The 19,088-nt window shown below is 43.5% G+C and overlaps 1 protein-coding gene across 1 annotated transcript in view; it reads right to left on the bottom strand.

Moving 5' to 3' along the window:
* The window catches only part of LOC311103012 (calpain-1 catalytic subunit-like), a gene marked incomplete at its 3' end in the record, with an annotated part of 37,831 nt that extends 23,069 nt beyond the window's left edge, over positions 1–14,762 (bottom strand). Inside the window, exons 1-12 of the mRNA XM_084144506.1 lie at positions 14,655–14,762; positions 9,241–9,497; positions 9,044–9,113; positions 8,835–8,953; positions 8,486–8,619; positions 8,215–8,389; positions 7,845–7,919; positions 7,604–7,689; positions 6,861–6,935; positions 6,580–6,740; positions 6,314–6,480; positions 5,953–5,964 (exon numbers count right to left, since the gene is read on the bottom strand). Of these exons, the coding sequence (XP_084000632.1) occupies positions 5,953–5,964; positions 6,314–6,480; positions 6,580–6,740; positions 6,861–6,935; positions 7,604–7,689; positions 7,845–7,919; positions 8,215–8,389; positions 8,486–8,619; positions 8,835–8,953; positions 9,044–9,113; positions 9,241–9,477 (1,311 nt within the window). The 5' untranslated portion in view covers positions 9,478–9,497; positions 14,655–14,762. The remainder of the gene's footprint in view (positions 1–5,952; positions 5,965–6,313; positions 6,481–6,579; positions 6,741–6,860; positions 6,936–7,603; positions 7,690–7,844; positions 7,920–8,214; positions 8,390–8,485; positions 8,620–8,834; positions 8,954–9,043; positions 9,114–9,240; positions 9,498–14,654) is intronic.
* Between the last annotated feature and the right edge of the window lie 4,326 nt (positions 14,763–19,088).

The following is a 19,088-nucleotide window of genomic DNA, read 5'->3' as shown; positions in this document are numbered from 1 at the left end:
GGAAGATTTGAAGTCTGTAGAAGTTTTCACAGTCATTGAGGGAGTTCAGGAGGAGTAGAACTGAATGGACAGTAGTCACTCCAACAGTGAATAATACACATAGGATATGGGAAATTTTGCATTAGAAGTAATTAGGGTTAATACAGCAGCTAAATCAACTACTTTAATGGTAACTTTGGAAGGGATTAATGATACGATGGTAATAGCAAATGTAGGAAGGATGACAACAACTTTTCTGAAATTGAAGGAGGCAGCAAGAGAGACTCAGGGGTTTAGGTTATTACGAATAGGGTTATAAAAGGAGAGCCGATATTAATAGAAACAATATAGATTAATCTGAAATGGAGAATAGAGATTCGTCATGGAAGCTACAGTATGGGGTCTTTTGATTTTGATGACAGAGGGGGGGGGCATCTGATCAGTGCTGCTCGTTCCTCTGTTGTGAAAATTAGAGATAGATTAACTCATTCTGTAAGAATCAGTGAGGAATCTTGAGGGTCCATGTCTGTTGAGAATTCCATCCAGGACCTGTTAGACGGTTGCGCAGCCTCTGTCAGGTGTGGATCAGTTTTGAGCTTTGTCATAACTGTGGAATTGGCAACAGTCATTGACAGATAAAATAATGTTGTTGTCAAAACAGTAGGGTTTAAGTGTTCTTGGGTAAATGGATTACCCTATGGGAATTGTTAGATGTAAAGTCAGGTAACAGTGGAAACCTTAAGTATTCAGGTGAAATATTGAGGGCTAAAAGTTGTGTTTGTTCTAATAAAACATATGAGGTAAGGGGTATGTTTATGGAAAGATCAGATTGGGATGTTAGATGATAACTTTGGATAAGCATGACCTTAAGGGTAGTAATGACAAATAATAGGTTACTTTTTATATATCAGGTAGTAAGAAGAGCAGGACTTTGATGGTTAAAAGATTAGCTTTTGACTGACAATGTGACTATGGGAATTTTAGAGGATAAGGGGAAATTATGATAGAGTATATTCTTACCCTATGGGGATAGGATGTTGTTACAGGTCAACGTTGAAGCTTCCATATGAGGTTTTACCATTATAAGAGGGATAGCATTGGACACAGCTAAATCTAGGGTTAAAAGGGTGACATTGCATTTACATTTTGGTCATTTAGCAGACACATGGCGACATGTCATAGTCTTCAAGCCTATCATTGAAGAATAAGTTTAAGGGAGAAGGGGGGACTTCATTCATGGTATGGTGTAACATTTGGGAAGATAATATTGATAAATATTAGTGTATTACTGTGAGTCCAGATAGTTCAGATAATATCACTGGGGTTATAGATGCATTATAAGGGAAGCATTTGAAAGGATTTGGTTGCAAGATCAATTAGGCCAGTAGGGGCAGTGATGGGTCAGATTCTAGTTTAAGCTTTGATAACACTGTGTGATGTTTGTACTGACTTTTGAGAAAGTTATGAGATTGAGATAGGTTGGAGAAGTGGTGCCTGGAGACAACACTCAGATGCCGGTGTGGACTGTTCCTGATCTGGATAAAGATGGACAAGTGGAACTGAGGGATAAATATCATTTTGGATTATTTGATGATTTTTCAAATTGTTTTTTCAATATTAGTATGATTTTTAGTATGATTTATGAATCAAAGGGGGGAATGGATAATGTGATTCATGCATCATTTATGTATCATTTTTTAAATTCTTAGGTGAAATGGAGGTTTAATTTGAAAGTGGTTGTTTTGCAAAGGATACTGTTTGGTCGTTTATTTTCTTGTCATTCTAGAAGCATGTGGGAGAAGCATGTGGAGATTGGAATACTCAAACAAAGACAATATGACTGGAGGAGAGGAAACAAGGATGGTGTGGCTGATTCCATCATCAACAAGTCCATTGGAAGAGGACACTATAGGAAGAGGAAGTGTAGTGGACTACATTCCAGTGTCTGCAATGAAATATAGACATGTGTAATACATAATTGTGTCATATTCTTAGGTATTGATTTTAGTAGAATTATGTTTGATGTTATTGAATGCAGATGAGGATCGTAGATGCTTTTGTTTATTTCGATGGGGTTAGGGACAGAGGGTTACGCAGGGAGAGATTCCCTTTCAGGTCCTATGGGTTGACCAGCCTGAGAGTGGATATTTATGGATAGGATTTTGTTTACATGGGTATTTAATTACATCATAGTTTCAAATGCATTTACATGAGTTATGAGGTTATCTGGAGTACCGACGGTGGTTGCCTGGGGCAGAGGGACGGTGAGAGAATTTTACTGTCTTGATTGATATGGATGGATGGCTGCTGGACAGTTTTTCGCTCTCACACTCCATAGAGATTTCTTCATAATTCATAGTAATGTGTTCATACTTCAGAAACAGTTGTTCATAATTCATAGTAATGTGTTCATACTTCATAAATAGTTGTTCATATGTCATAGCAATGTATTTACACTCCATAAACAGGTATTTCATAGAAAGGTATTTACACTCAAGAGGAGAATGGGTTTGGTTTAATGTTAAAGATACTCAATGAGATAAATGGTTACTAGTCATAATCCTATTCTGTTTGGTTTCGAGACGTTTAGTTCGTCTCGAAGGGGGGAATATGTCGTGTATTGAGATTATGACTATTTTGGAGGAACAAGGAATGTTGTTTAGGTTAGTATCAGAAGGCAATGTTTTAGGTGTAATACCACATACCACAGACAGGTGGGTTGTAGACAGGGGAGACTGGTGATTGGCCAGAAGAGGGGGCATCATTGTTTATAAATAGGGGGGGAAATGACGGAGAGGTTAGAGCAAGCAGCCATTCTGAGGCGTCTCTCCGGGTGTCATGTCACCTGTTACTCATGCTGAAGCTTGTGATCTGAATAAACCTTATGATCGACGTTCAGTATGAGCAGACTCTTTAATTAATGGTAACACCTACGATTGACGTATACTACACTGGCCAATAAAAATAAAAGATTAAGATGGGCAGTCTGAGATATGGCTTTTTCTTTGCAACTCTGCCTAGAAGGTCAGCATCCCGGAGTCGCCTCTTCACTGTTGACGTTGAGACTGGTGTTCTGCGGGTACTATTTAATTTAATGTCCCCTTGTTCAATGCTCGGTAATCAATGCACGGGCTTAGACCTCCGTCTTTCCTCTTCACAAAAAATAAACTTGAGGTGGCGGGCGAAGTGGAGGAACGTATGAACCCCTGGCGCTGGGACTCGGAGACGTACGTCTCCATTGCCTCCGTTTCAGCCTGCGACAGGGGATATACATGACTCCTGGGAGGCACAGCGTCTACCCGTAGGTTTATCGCGCAATCCCCCCGGCCCCGATGAGGTGGTAATTTGGTCGTATTTGGTCGCTTGTGTTTTGGAAAACGTGTGCGCCAAATCAAGGTATTCGGGGGGGAAGTGTCTGGACTTTTCACCATGGTTGCACCAACGGAAACAGCTAGTCACCTACCCTGACACTCTCGCGACCACCCCGTGAGAAAACTCTGCATTCATGAAAAGGTGGGGTTGTGTAGTGCTAACCAGGGAAGACCCAACACAACAGGGAAATCGGGTGACAAAATAATACAAAATGTGACGTGCTCTCTATGGGTCCTTTGGGTAACCATTGTGACTGATGCTGTAACTTCACTAACGAACCCTGACCCTAATGGTCGACTGTCAAGTGCTTTGATGGGCAGTGGAGTGGATAGGGGAACCAATGGAATACCTAGACTTAGAGCTAACGACCTGTCCATAAAGTTCCCAGCTGCGCCTGAATCGATCAGCGCCTTACAATGGGAAACTACGGGGTAGCAGGGAAGGTGACGTGTATGGTGCAGTGTGCAGTAGAAGGCTCTGACTGAGTGTGGGTTCGCGCTTCCTGGGGTGATGCGAGAGTTCCCTGCCTGCCGCCTCCAGACCCGGAAGAACCCTGACAACAGCGTGACACTGAAGCTGTCCTCCTCCGTTCTCCCGGATCGCTGCCCCACCTAGCTCCATCGGAACGGACTCTGAGTTGGGGGGGGCGGGGGTGAAATGGGAAAACCACTCCCAGGACGTCCTCTAGCAGCCAGCAGGTTGTCCAACCGGATGGCCATGTCCACCAGCTGGTCGAAGGTTAACATGGCATCCCGGCAGGCTAGCTCCCATCGGACGTCCTCTCGCAGGCTGCACCGGTATCCGTCGATCAGGGCCCGCTCGTTCCTCCCGCACCAAGCTGCTAGGGTCCGAAACTCCAGGACGAAGTCCTGCGCGGTCCTCGTCCCCTGCCTCAGTTGGACTAGACACTCGCCCGCCTCTTGTCCTTCGGGCGGGTGGTCGAACTCCCCGTAGTTGTCCAACGCGGTTCCTCCTTCTCTCCAGACCGCGTTGGCCCACTCCTGGGCTTTCCCTGAGAGGCAGGAGAAAGCAGGGATGATGTTCACGAAGTAGAGGTCCAGCTGCAGGAGGAATCCCTGACAGCGGGCAGCCGTCCCGTCAAACTCCCTCGGTCGGGATAGATTAATCCCTTGGGGTGCTGGAGTGTGGGTGGCCGGATCCGGTCGCTCAGCTGGTCCCGACGGGTCGGGTCCTCTCCTCTCCAGGCGTTGGACGACCTGCAGACCCTGATCCATCGCTTCTCCCAAGCTGGCTAGAATCCTGGAATGCTAGTGGACCCGTGCCAAAACTCGAGGCATGGGCTATTCTCCTGCTGACTCCATGGCAGGTGTGTGATTCTGTGGTGTGTGATTTGGACGGAGTCAGGCGCAGGAGGGTAAATCACAGAATAAAGTTTTATTCCGTATATATGTCGATATAAAAGTACAAGGAGCTCCACCGAGCTCATATAACCTCCACAATAAACAATCACATACAAAGACAATGGGGCAGAGGGAACACTTATACAGGTACTGATGAGGAGAATTGAAACCAGGTGTGTGTAATAAACAAGACAAAACAAATGGAATGATGAGATGAGGAGCGGCAGTGGCTAGAAGGCCGGTGACGACGAACGCCGAAGCCTGCCGGAACAAGGAGAGGAGGCAGCTTTGGAGGAACTCTTGACAATTTCGTATGATATGTTACGAATTTATCACGTGTCAGGAGAAGACCTAGATGCAGTCAGTGTCAAAGTACAAAAGTTTATTACAAAAACAGGGGGCAGGTAAACGACAGGTCAAGGTCAGGCAGAGGTCAGTAATCCAGATCAGAGTCCAAAAGGTACAGAACGGCAGGCAGTCTCAGGGTCAGGGCAGGCAGAGGTCAATAGTCCAAGGTGGCGTGTCAAGGTACAGAACGGCAGGCAGAAAACAGGAACTTGAAAAAGACAGGAGCTTGACGAAACAAAACGAACTGGCAACAGACAAACAGAGAACACTAATGGGGAAGATGGGCGACATCTGGAGGGGGTGAAGACAATCACAAAGACAGGTGAAACAGATCAGGGTGTGACAGAATTACAATTAATATTATATTTTACGAATTTGCAAAACGTACAATATGTTACGAATTCTAGCTAGGTGGCTAGGTGGCTACCACTATCTAGCTCTCTAACGTTAGCTAGGCTAGGGGTTAGGGGTTAGGAGTTAGGTTAAAGGGTTAAGGTTAGGGTTAGGGGAAGGTTTAGCTAACATGCTAAGTAGTTGCAAAGTAGCTAAAAAGTAGTAAGTAGTTGAAAAGTTGCTAATTATCTAAAATTGTCCTTGAGGAGTTTCGAACACACAACCGTTGCTAGACGTTCAAGTTATATGCCTACCCAACCACCCTCCTTTCGTTTGCCAACCTTGGTATGTAACCATACCAAACGTAACATATCATACTAAATGGTTTTCTCGGATTTACATACAGAATAATACGAAATGCTCTGAGACCAGGTTGCACAAACATTGTACAACAGGAACTACAGACCAAGGAGTATGCGTAGGCCTATCTAGACAACAGCGTATTTCATTAGTTCTTGTATAACTGTATTTGTGAAAATGATGTATAAAAGTTACTTACTTGGGCAGGCACCTGTTAGAAAGTAAAACAAATACAATTCAATTGCAGGAACAATAGCATATCTGGGCTGTTGAATTTCTTCTTCTGGGATGACATCATACTGTACATGTAGTTGGGTCTGGATCATATTTGCAAATGTTTTAATGATAAAAAAAAAAAATTTGTGGATAAAAGTTTAGATAAACTTGTTTTACTTGGTTTAGATTAAAGTCTAGTCATTTAATTGGTTTGGTAGAAATACACATTTTCAGCTGCAAATGCAGTGCATCTTGGTCGTATGTGGGAAGTGTTATACGGTTTATTATTAGGGGTCGTATGTGAGAAGTGTTATACGGCTTATGCACCAAAGAAGGGCACTGACCTCAAAGACGGAGAAGCCAATGTGGAGACTTTTGACCAGGCGTCTGTTTCTTTTATCAGGCTTCTGCATCAGAGACACCAACATGTTGTTGTCCCCCTGTGTCTCAGAGCAGTCCCCGCCCAATCCCCCAATCTTCACCCGATACTGGGGATTGGTCCAGAAACTGTCTGGGAGACAAGACAAAACATATTTTGACTGTAGATTCATGAAATGTTGTAGTCATCATGAACTGCATATCATTCCGTGTCAATCAAGATAAGATTTACTTGGGAAATTCATGCAACCACCAGCAGTGGTTCCTGCAACCCATCTGCCAACGTGGAATGAGGGGGTCCAATGACAAGTGGGGTTGCCATCGAGAAAATCAGGGCACAGACTGCAGATATCCACTTCTGCGAAATTCTCACAGAAATGTTTCATTGTCATCCTGAGAAGACAACCAAATTGTGAATGATAAGGTGTTGAAATATCAGTACTTGAAACACTGCATGTGTCAGTTCCACTTATTAACATGGTCTACAAACACATTTCAGCAAATATGGTTTACCAGAATTCCCCATTCTCTTCCACTGACAGAAACATCTTCTGATCGTCAGGACTCACTGTTTGCCACAGGGAGGAACTGACAGGAAAACAAACATCAATAGGTGAACTGGGGATAAGGCTCCTGAGAAAAGTCTAAGTAGTTTTAAAATGTTATGCTGTTGGCCACAGACAGGAAGATCATGTTGTAAGAAGCGCAAGAGGGACGGCAACACCATCAACCTTGCTGTTTGCAAATATTTGGCAGACTTTTATGACCTCACACGACAGAACATACTATTACATACAGTACAATTACATACCATTTACATGACGTAGCATACCATTACATACCATTACATACCATTTACATGACGTAGCATACCATTACATAGTACCATTACATATCATTACATACAGTACCATTACACAAAGGTCAGCTGAGTGAAAATGTAAAGGTTAGACTGGATTATCACTCTTTTGACAGAACAACTTGTTTTTCATGAATAGGGGGGGATTAAATTAGCTTTAGGGAAACTAGGAATGTTTCTCTCCGCAGTTGGTTAAAAACATTTAAGGTTAACATTTAAAGTTAAAGACACAAAACAAGAGACAACAATGCAAAATCTTTAATGCTTTGGCTGCTTGTGAGTGACTTCTGAATGCAATGTAAAAGGTAAGGGAGATTAGCTGACATTTCATAAAGACCTGTTGAAGACAATTGCTGTCATTACATGTCGCCATCAGAATATACTGTATAGTCCTTACTTATCGCTCCAGTCTCCAATCCACTCTCCCTGGCCCCAGGGGTTGAAGAGGCGGATCAGATTCACTGGCATGCCTTGGCTCATGATCTGTGGAAGAAACCAGAATGAACACGAGGAGAGGGTTCATTTAGGGTTGGGCAAAAAATCATACCACACAAACCACACAAACGCTCCCATTTCCCTCCAGGAAGAACCAGATATTGACAAAGCATTTCCCTCACATAGTTAGTTCCATACAGTACCTGGCTAACTCCTGTGACGGTGTAGGCATGTCCCCTCACTAATCCGTTGGGTGCCACCGTGTTCGCTGATGTTTCCTACGTTACAACAGACACAGGTTATTAGGTATCATAAGTAAACTAATCGGACCATAACATAACAGAAGTTTCAGTCACAAAATAGGACATGGCTGAATATGAACAATATGAACACAACCTTCATCTCTTTTGTGTTTAAAAGTTACAGGACATATCTTTTAACTTCAACTACGCCACATGACTCATATTACCCTGCAGATATTTTATTGACATCAATGGATGATTTGCGGTAAGTTGACACATGCATTTCTCACTGCCCTACTAACGGTTTTGTTCAAAGCTTCATCAAAGCTACCCCTTGAGGTGTGCCACATCCAATCAGAGATTTTGACTTGGCAGCTCTGAACAGGAGGTCCCACAGATTTGGTGGAGCGTCAGTGAGCTTGAACGTGATGTGAACCCCTCCAGTGAAGTCCATCATAGCCTCTGAAGTGGTCCCTAAATTCATGTCTGCGAAGGAGCCACACACCCTGCCAGAAGAAACAGGTCAATAAGTCCTACAATTAAGGTGGTGTTAGTGTATATCAGAAGGTGCCTTATATAACCAACTGATGTGGCTCACATACTTGGCGTAGGCTTTCTCCAGCAAGGCGGGCCAAAACTCATTGGGAGTTTTTGAATGAACGAAAATGAGCCTGCCGTCAACTGTTGGTAGCTTGTCATCGATCACAACATCCACCCACCTCCCAAACCTCCAGAACTGAAAGATAGGAGGAGAGGACAATGATTCCTACAGAGAACATTCTCTATGGGGCTTGAGAAATGCGCAGCATAAGCAGTCATCATTCATTACAATTCAATAGTTCTCAATACATCTCAGAACCTTTTCAATGCAATATATTCTGTGTCAATACATTACTAACCCTCAAAGGATGATAGTTATTTTAATAAGTTATTTAGCCCAAGGTTATTTACCCGGAAGTGGAATATTCCGCAGTAGTCATCTTTAAAGCTTTGGTTTAGGGGCACTACTTGCTCCAGGATGTGATTCTGGAACGTCAAAGCCCCAATGGAAGCAAGAAACCAGCAATCTCCTAAAAGAAATGTTGTACATCATGACATTTATAATGCAAGGGGCACGGTGTGGTATATGTTGACGCTTGTTTACAACCAAATCCACTTACCAACTATTCCTTGCCCAAAGTCAAACCTTGAAATTCCATCAACAATAAAATCTGGATTCCGTACAATTTTCTGGAAGAGTGAATACACACGTTAAAACTATTAATAATATTTATAATTTCTATTCATAATTACAAATAAAATCAGTTAATACCCTGTGTTGTAATGTGTGCAGATCTGAATGAAGACTTGAACATACCGCTGGTCTCAACCACACCACCCTGCCCATGTCATCAGGGGAAAGTAGCCCATCACCAATGGAGTTGTGGTCTGGGGGGAACATCTCATCGATATACCTTACCCCCCTGACCAAACAGTATTGCTTCAGCCGCTGGAAGTCTTGGTTGCTGTGTTTCTCTGGGTTGGCAAGGCTCCCAACACCCTCTTTCTTGTGGCGCTCCTGCATTATACTCACGCACACACCGGGAGGAGGCATTGTTGTACTGTATGCAGGATCTGTTAGCAGGGTGAAATGATGAAATACTAATAGGTGGAGCCGAAATATAAATAGCATAGTGCATTATTAAGTGCTGACAACATAACAGATATGCAAAACTACTATTCAACAGTAGTATTAAAAAAGTATTTCCTTCAGCATATTGTACATTCAGTATTTTTGAAAAAGCGCTTTTATAGATATTGTTTTATATTTTAAAGATCTTATTCATAATATTTAGCCTACATCCAATGTATCAAATGAAAAGCCCCTAAAAAATGCAAGAAGGAATAGCATACAGCAAGTTCAGCTGTGTATTTAAAAGTGTAATACTCTATATTTAACAAATACAAACTTAGGAATGGTTTCACAGACAATGAAGTCAATGTTGACAATGACATGTCAAATATTTGCCTATTGCACCGATTTTATACACTGTGGACACCCCTTCAAATTAGTCGATTCAGCTATTTCAGCCACACCCGTTGCTGACAGGTGTATAAAATTGAGCACACAGCCATGCAATCTCCATAGACAAACATTGACAATAGAATGGCCTTACTGAAAAGCTCAGTGACTTTCAACGTGTCACTATCATAGGATGCCACTTTTCCAACAAGTCAGTTTGTCCAAAAAAATTACGCTACAGCATACAATTACATTCTAGACTATTCAGTGCTTTGGGGAAGGCCCTTTCCTGTTTCAGCATGACAATGCTCTCGTGCACAAAGTGAGGTCCATACAGAAATGGTTTGTCGAGATCGGTGTGGAAGAACTTGACTGGCCTGCACAGAGCGTTTACCTCAACCCCATCGAACACCTTTAGGATGAATTGGTGCGCAGACTGCAAGCCAGGCCTAATCGATACACCTAGCCTTCCCAGAAGAGTGGAGGTTGTTATAGCAGCAAAGGGGACTAACTCCATATTAATGTCCATGATTTTGGAATGAGATGTTTGACCAGCAGGTGTCCGCATACTTTTGGCCATGTAGTGTATTTGTCTGTGCTGCGCGCTGCAGCACGATTCCAAATGCTATCTAGATTATCCTTTATCACAGTGTTTTTTTGTTTTTTTAAGGAACTCGGTCGGGCTTTCAACTTACTCTTGAAAGTTGTAATAGTAGAATGCACAAGGTGCAATTTCGAAATTGGGTGGTGCATCAGCAGTTTTCCTCTTGTCATGTCACTCATTGCAGACCTTAGAGATCTATTTATATATTGTCAGAAATGTCTAGATCAACTAGCCTATGTCAGTTAACGTTTTTTGCTAGTTTGCTTTTTGACCATTCCCATAGGAAAGCAAAATCCAAGAGATCTCATCTTTCCCCCCTTTGTTCCTCTTTAACACCAAAATAAGATTGCATTTTCTCATATTTCTCTAATTCTGCTCAGGAGAAACAACCACATAGAAGCTCATATTTGTCTTATTCGGATCAAAATAAGAAATCTCTAAATTATCTTAAATAGGTCTAATTGAACTCTCCTGTATACGTCTCCATGCATGAGACAATGAAATTACATCTCAAATAATACTCGAAATGACTGTATTATGACTCCAAGGATTTGGATGCACCTTCTCAAACATGGCTCAGTTTTCACATAGTCTCACTGCTGCATTATTTTTGTTAGCAACTATTTCTTACCAGCTAGGTTGCCTGCTAACTTGCTAAATCAAACTGAGTAGCCAGTTATCTAACATTAGCTAGCTACACATGCTAACAGAGTTTAGATATAGCTAATGTTAGTCGGGGCGAGCTGAAGAATCTACCTAACTAACATAAAAATAAAATAATGCAGCTAGTTATCTAAATCATAACTAGCGGGTTGAAAATAGTGGTATACTAGCTAGCTAGCTACACACAGCTAACATTAGCTAGCTAACTAGAGTGTGGTGTTGCCACTGTTTTGACAGCAGCTGAGGCGCGTTTAGCTAGCTAGCTACAGTATGCCAGAGGTAACATTAGGTAACGCAGTGGTGTAGTTGTACTCTAATTTGCCCCAAATTTGCCAAATTGCCTGCCCAGCGAAGGAAAGTGCCCTTTGTGAAAGACGATATGTGAAACAGTGACATAAGCTCTGAATTACCTAAAATTATAAATCCTATATTGGTCTTTCGCAGTCAGGCCCAAGCTGTATTGTGCAAGTAGGCTATTAGTAGTCCTACTATTGAAACAGATACATTTGGCTGTCAACTGAGGCAGAAATTCACAGGTTTCAGATATTTCCAATTTTTTCAGGTTTTTGCTCTCAAAGTCACACTATTTTAATAGAACAATAACAAAATTGGTTGTTCTAAGTCCATAACAATGCATAAACCACATCAAAATACCACTTTTGAGGTTTGGGAAAAATCTTATATTTTTATATTTTTGAGTGTAGTTACCCTATAATTCAAGTTCATAGGCACCTAGCACTGTTGTGTGTTTCTGTAGCCTAGCATATGAGATGGAGTTAGCAAAACAAATGGCCACCGGATTGATACAAATAATCATGATACAATTCTGCCAGGTAGGCATAGGCTACTTTGTAGCTAGTTAACACTTAATTGATAATGTTTTTGGGAAAGCCTTTCCTTCTACCAGAAGACCTACGCTACTTTTGTGGGGATTTAGTATACGCAATGCCCACTGAAAAATTAGTATACAGTGCCTTCGGAAAGTATTCACACCCCTTGACTTTTTCCACATTTTGTTACGTTACAGCCTTATTCTAAAATGGATGAAATTGTTTTTTTCCTTCAATAATCTACACATAATACCCCTTAATGACAAAGCAAAAACAGATTTTTAGAAAGTTTTGCAAATTTATTTAAAATAAAAAACTGAAATATCACATTTATATAAGTATTCAGACCCTTTACACAGTACTTTGATGAAGCACCTTTGGCAGCAATTACAGCCTTGAGTCTTCTTGGGTATGAGGCTACAAGCTTGGCACACCTGTATCTGGGGAGTTTCTCCCATTCCTCTCTGCAGATCCTCTCAAGCTCTGTCAGGTTGGATGGGGAGCGTTGCTGCTCAGCTATTTTCAGATCTCTCCAGAGATGTTCGATCGGGTTCAAGTCCGGGCTCTGGCTGGGCCACTCAAGGACATTCAGAGACTTGTCCCGAAGCCACTCCTGCGTTGTCCTGGCTGTGTGCTTAGGGTCGTTGTCCTGTTGGAAGGTGAACCTTCACCCCTGTCTGAGGTCCTGAGCGCTCTGGAGCAGATTTTCATCAAGGATCTCTCTGTACTTTTCTCTGTTCATCTTTGCCTCGATCCTGACTAGTCTCCCAGTCCCTGCCGCTGAAAAACATCTCCACAGTATGATGCTGCCACCACCATGCTTCACCGTGGGGATATAATATATATAATAATATATATAATATAATATAATATAATATGCCATTTAGCAGACGCTTTTATCCAAAGCGACTTACAGTCATGCGTGCATACATTTTTTTTGTGTATGGGTGGTCCCGGGGATCGAACCCACTACCTTGGCGTTACAAGCGCCGTGCTCTACCAGTTGAGCTACAGAGGACCACGGTGCCAGGTTGGCATTCAGGCCAAAGAGTTCAATCTTGGTTTCATCAGACCAGAGAATCTTGTTTCTTATTGTCTGAGAGTCTTTAGATGCCTTTTAGCAAACTCTAAGCGGGCTGTCATGTGCCTTTTACTGAGGAGTGGATTCCATCTTGCCACTCTACCATAAAGGCCTGATTGGTGAAGTGCTGCAGAGATGGTTGTCCTTCTGGGAGGTTCTCCCATCTCCACAGACGAACTCTGGAGCTCTGTCAGAGTGACCATTGGGTTCTTGGTCACCTCCCTGATTGCTCTGTTTGGCCAGGCGGCCAGCTCTAGGAAGAGTCTTGGTGGTTCCAAACTTATTCCATTTAAGAATGATGGAGGCCACTGTGTTGTTGGGGACCTTCTATGCTGCAGAAATGTTTTGGTACCCTTCGCCAGATCTGTGCCCCGACACAATCCTGTGTCGGAGCTCCACGGACAATTCCTTCGACCTTATGGCTTGGTTTTTGCTCTTGACGTGCACTGTCAACTGTGGGACCTTATATAGACAGGTGTATGCCTTTCCAAATCATGTCCAATCAATTGAATTTACCACAGGTGGATTCCAATCAAGTTGTAGAAACATCTCAAAGATGATCAATGGAAACAGGATGAACCTGAGCTCAATTGTGAGTATCATAGAAAAGGGTCTGAATACTTATGTAAATAAGGTATTTCTGTTTTTTATTTTAACACGTTTGCAAAATTATTAAAAACCTGTTTTCGCTTTGTCATTATGGGGTATTGTGTGTAGATTGTTGAGGAAAAAATTATATTTGATACTTTTTAGAATAAGGCAGTAACGTGCCAAAATGAGGAAAAAGTCTAGGGGTCTGAATACTTTCCGAAGGCACTGTAGCTTCCCTCCACTACACTACTGGTTGGAGGCTTAACAATGCATGAATGCAACGACATTCTAAATGTACAGTGCCTTCAGAAAGTAGCCCTACCCCTTGATGTATTCCACATTTTGTTGTGTTACAAAATATATTAAATATTTATATATATATATTTTTTACCCATCTACACACAATACTCCATAACGACAAAGGAAACATTTTTTTTGCAAATGTATTGAAATTGAAATACAGAAATGTCTAATTTATAATAGATAAGGCATGAATATGCTCATGAGGATAAAATGATAAGATCTCATCCATTTCTCATATTTCTCAAATGTAAGTCTCAATATAAATGAGGAAGACACATTTCAGCTGAATGTATTCAGTTGTCCAACTGGCTAGGTTTGTCCCCTTTCCCTTTCCTTACAACTGACCCCCTTTCCCTTTCCTTTCAATCCAAGCTCATTTGTCTCATGAAAGTCTCAATATATATATATATATTTTTTTTTCATCTCCTCCTTGCTGCTAAAGGGGCATCAGGAGAAACAGTTCAGATATAAGTGATCACTAAATAATACAACATTGAGATCTCCATATTTCATCAGAGATTAAGAAAATATTTTTCCTCTGGTGGATTTTGTTGTAATGTTTGAGTCACTCAGAGATCACATGAATACATAAAGCCATGGCAAAACGAAACATGAACATGTCTGTTTCAGACACCTGTAGCCTAAACAAGCCATTAATAACACTGGCTACAAATCAGAGTCAGTTAAAGTGTCTCACCTCAGAATATCGCAGGAATGGGTGTTGTATTCAAGGTTTCAATCATTTAGAAACTAATTCAGGTCATCGTCATCTTATATACCTGAAGGCTCCAGAGATTGCTGACGTATTGTACTGTACTGTAGGCTACTGAATATGTTGTGGATACGCCACGCCCACAGTAGGTCTACACACTGCTTCTCATATTACCATAGCCAGGGGCGGTGTGTTCATTAGGGCGATATGGGCGACACACTGCCAAACGGGAAAAGGAAGGGATTTTTTTTCTAATCAATTATATCACGGCAACAGTAGTTAACAGTGTTCTAATCTAGACGTCTGATCTGCCACTAAATGTCCAATCAGGCTAAAGTCGTGCTTCAAATGGCCCCGCCCCTTTTGGGGCGATTTCAGTCAGGTTGAAAATCGCCCCAGAAGTCTCTCATAGACTCTCATGTAAAATCTTTTTTTTTTCAAATATCAGAGCTTTCAATACAATCTCTATGGGTTCCGGGAGGGCTTGCACTTACGCGCTTTCGTCATACGTAACATAACCATGAACGTAACTAAGAAAAGAGCGGGTAGCAGCGTCAATCAATTCACGTACTACTGTCAAGATGGCTAACGTTCAGTGCAACTCGATTGTCTCTTTGAAAGAAGTTCCTTTTTGTCGGCGAACAAATCAAGATAAATTGGCAACGAAACAATTAGGACCTTCCAGACCAAATTTAATAATTCAACATGTTTCTACTAAAGGGGGAAAGTCCTACACCCGAGGATTTTCCAAAAATTGGTACGAACGAAAAACCTGGCTAGCAGGCTGTGATGTAGCTAATGCAGTCTTCTGCTACCCCTGCTTACTCTTTCACCCTGAAGGCGGCACGGCAGACAGCACCGCTTGGACAGCGACTGGTGTAACGGACATGCACCATCTTTCAGAAAAGATTAAGAAACATGAGCTGTCAAAGACCCACAAGGATAGCTGTTTGAGATTGTCTGCTTTGGGGAGAGTGAACATTGCCACTCAACTGGATGAGGGATACAGGCTAGCTGTCCGCCGCCACAACGATGAGGTTAGCAAGAACCGCCACATCCTCAGCCGGCTAATCCAGTGTGTGAAGTTTTGCGGAGTGTTTGAGTTAGCTTTGCGAGGCAAAGATGAAACTGAGGGCTCCACCAACCCTGGTATTTTTCTTGGACTTGTCAACTTTGTGGCACAATTAGATGAGGTGTTTTATGGAAATGCATATTGTTTATGCAGTGTTGAGGAATGTGAAAGAACACCCTTGATTATTTTTACTGTGATAACTTATTTTGCTTTTGTAAGCCAACACTTTTGAGATCAGTCAATAAATGCTTCTGGTATTGACTTATATGCTGCCCCTGTCTTCATGTTGTTGCTGGACATGTGTCCTACAAAATGTGTGTAGGTCACCTAAATCATCAGAAAAATTGCCCCCCCTGAGAATTTTTTCAGGAGCCGCCACTGACCATAGCTTTCCATTGGATAGGCTAGTGGCAAATCTTGTTTAGTCATTCTTCTGAAAATACTGAAAGAGAGAATAGGTTCACAAGACTTGAAAAGGGCAAATGCCACAACTACTGTTTGTTGCTGAATTGGATAGGCTATATAAATACTGTGTAGGATAGGCTATTTAAATGTGTAAACTTGGGAATAAAAATACAGGTTGTAAAATGCTAATAATCCAGTGAAGGCCTACCCACTGGGTACTAGTTGGGCTACAGTCAGTCGTTTGATCCTGTGAAATATATCACATTAGGCAGCAGATGTTATTCTAGGCATATTTTTGCTCACCTGCATGGGCTAATCTTTTTTTTTTTTCCTTCAGCAAGACTTGACTCACTCTCCTGAGGGCATTTTAATGATTTGCATTTTAGAGAAAATGCCATGGGAGAAAAAAAAAACACACAAACACAGAAAGTTAATACTTTTGTAATGTTGTATTTATTGCATGGTTACCTGATGTTGCCAGGACTACAATGCTCACAACCATACTCATGTACCATAAACTTGTTCTGCATGTTTTAAAATGTAATAGGCTATTTGATTAAAATGTGCTCCGCTTATCGCTGGCCTCCTCCCTAAACAAAAACTGGTCACATAAAATGAGGTGGAACGTCTAAAGCTTGTCTTGTATTTCTGAAACTTTTAGCCTTTTTTTATTTTTACCTAAATAACAATTTAAATGAATCATCCTACTATGATACTATCATACTACTATCCTGCTACTGTCCATGTTTGATAATAACATATACGATAAACTGACTAAATAAATAACTAATGGTAATTTCCAGGTTTTCACCTGCATTGATGTCACGATCGTCGTTAAGAGAGGAGGACCAAGGCGCAGCGTGATGAACGAACATGTTTATTTATCATTAGCGATAAACACGGACAGTAAACAAAAACAACAAACGACTCGTAACGTCCTAGGTAACATAGACCAACACGGAACAAGAACCCACAACCACAAAGGGAAAAACAGACAGTATAAATATGGCTCCCAATCAGAGACAACCAGCCCCAGCTGACACTCGTTGCCTCTGATTGGGAGTCACTCTAGCCAACATAGAAATAAACAAAACTAGAACTCCCAACATAGAAATATAACACATAGAAAGAACACACCCTGGCTCAACATATAGAGTCCCAGAGCCAGGGTGTTACAGTACCCCCCCCTAAAGGCGCGGACTGCGACCGCGCCTCAACTAGAGCAAAACAGGGGAGGGCTGGGTGGGCATTCCTCCTCGGCGGCGGTTCTGGCTCCGGCCTTGCCCACCACCCTCCAATAATCCCCCCATAGCGCCCCTGGTCCGGTCTGGCCCCGCTGGCTGGAGCTGAACTGGACGTAGCAGGAGCGGTTAGCTTCAGCTCCGTTGTGGAGCAGTTGACCGGTACCTTACCAGGCACCGGTGACCCAGGCACGGGTTGTGCTGGACTAACGACGCGCACCCCTGGCTTGGTGCGTGGAGCCGGAACGGGCCGGACCGGGCTGACGACTCGCACCCCTGGCTTGGTGCGTGGAGTAGGAACGGGCCGAACCGGGCTGACGATGCGCACCCCTGGTTTGGTGCGTGGAGTAGGAACGGGCCGGACTGGGCTGACGATGCGCACCCCTGGCTTGGTGCGTGGAGTAGGAACGGGCCGGACCGGGCTGACGATGTGCACCCCTGGCTTGGTGCGTGGAGTAGGAACAGGCCGGACCGGGCTGGCGACGCACACCGTAGGCTTGGTGCGAGGAGCAGGGACAGGCCGGACCGGGCTGGCGACGCACACCGTAGGCTTGGTGCGAGGAGCAGGAACAGGCCGGACCGGGCTGGCGACGCACACCGTAGGCTTGGTGCGAGGAGCAGGGACAGGCCGGGCCGGGCTGTGGAGACGGATAGGAGACCTGGAGTGAAGAGCTGCCACAACCCGTCCTGGCTGAATGCCTACCTTCACACACTCTGTGTGAGGCATCAGCACAGGATGTACAGGGCTGTGTACCCGTACTGGCATAACAGCACGTGACACTGGCGCAGGATATCCGGGACCGCGGAGAGGCATTGGAGACCACGAGCGTTGAGCCGGCACACTCCGTCCTGGCTGCATACCCACCTTCGCACGACACGTGCGGGGTGCTCGCACAGGACGTACAGGACTATGCCGGACCACTCGTGGCACAGAACGCCGCTCCGCATACCGCGGAACCTGCCCAGTCCCATGCTGCCATGCCTGAGTACGGGAAGTTGGTTCCGCTCTCCATCCAGGCTCCGCCAACCTGCCTTCTGGCCCCCCAAACCCGGTGGCCTCCTCTCCAAATCGCCCTGTGGCAGCCTCCTGCTGCCCAGCCGCCCATGCCGTGTGCCCCCCCCTAAAAAATGTTTGGGGTTGCCTCTCGTCCGTCCGACGATGACACTGCTGACGCCGCTGCTCCTCTCTCGCCAGGGCCTTAATCCTAGCCCATGGCCCTTTGCCCCCGAGCATGTCCTCCCAGGACCACGATTTGCCCACCTGGGCCATCGCCAACCTCTCCATCTCCTTTCCCGGCGCTTCCTCCCATGTCCAGTCTGCCTGCTCCTGGACACGCTGCTTGGTCCTTGTATGGTGGGTTCTTCTGTCACGATCGTCGTTAAGAGAGGAGGACCAAGGCGCAGCGTGATAAATAAACATGTTCGTTCATCACGCTGCGCCTTGGTCCTCCTCTCTTAACGACGATCGTGACAATTGATGTGACATCGTACAAGTGTATAAGATAACATACTGTATGTTTGTCACGAATAATTTCATAGAACAATCAAGATGTCGGTCACAATCTTTCCCCTGTTCTCACACTTGCATGCTTGTCTTAGTTCATTTGAGGATGTAAGCTCCTGTTGAGTCACTGACAAGGCCTTGGGGGCAACGTGTGATTGCCTGCATGGAGACTTAAAATGTCAAACCTGCTAGTTCTT

Source organism: Coregonus lavaretus, assembly GCF_964263955.1.
Source record: "Coregonus lavaretus genome assembly, chromosome: 27".
NCBI lineage: Eukaryota > Metazoa > Chordata > Actinopteri > Salmoniformes > Salmonidae > Coregonus > Coregonus lavaretus.
Note: the sequence above shows the minus strand (reverse complement) of the source record. Positions and strands in the feature narration are given on the sequence as shown.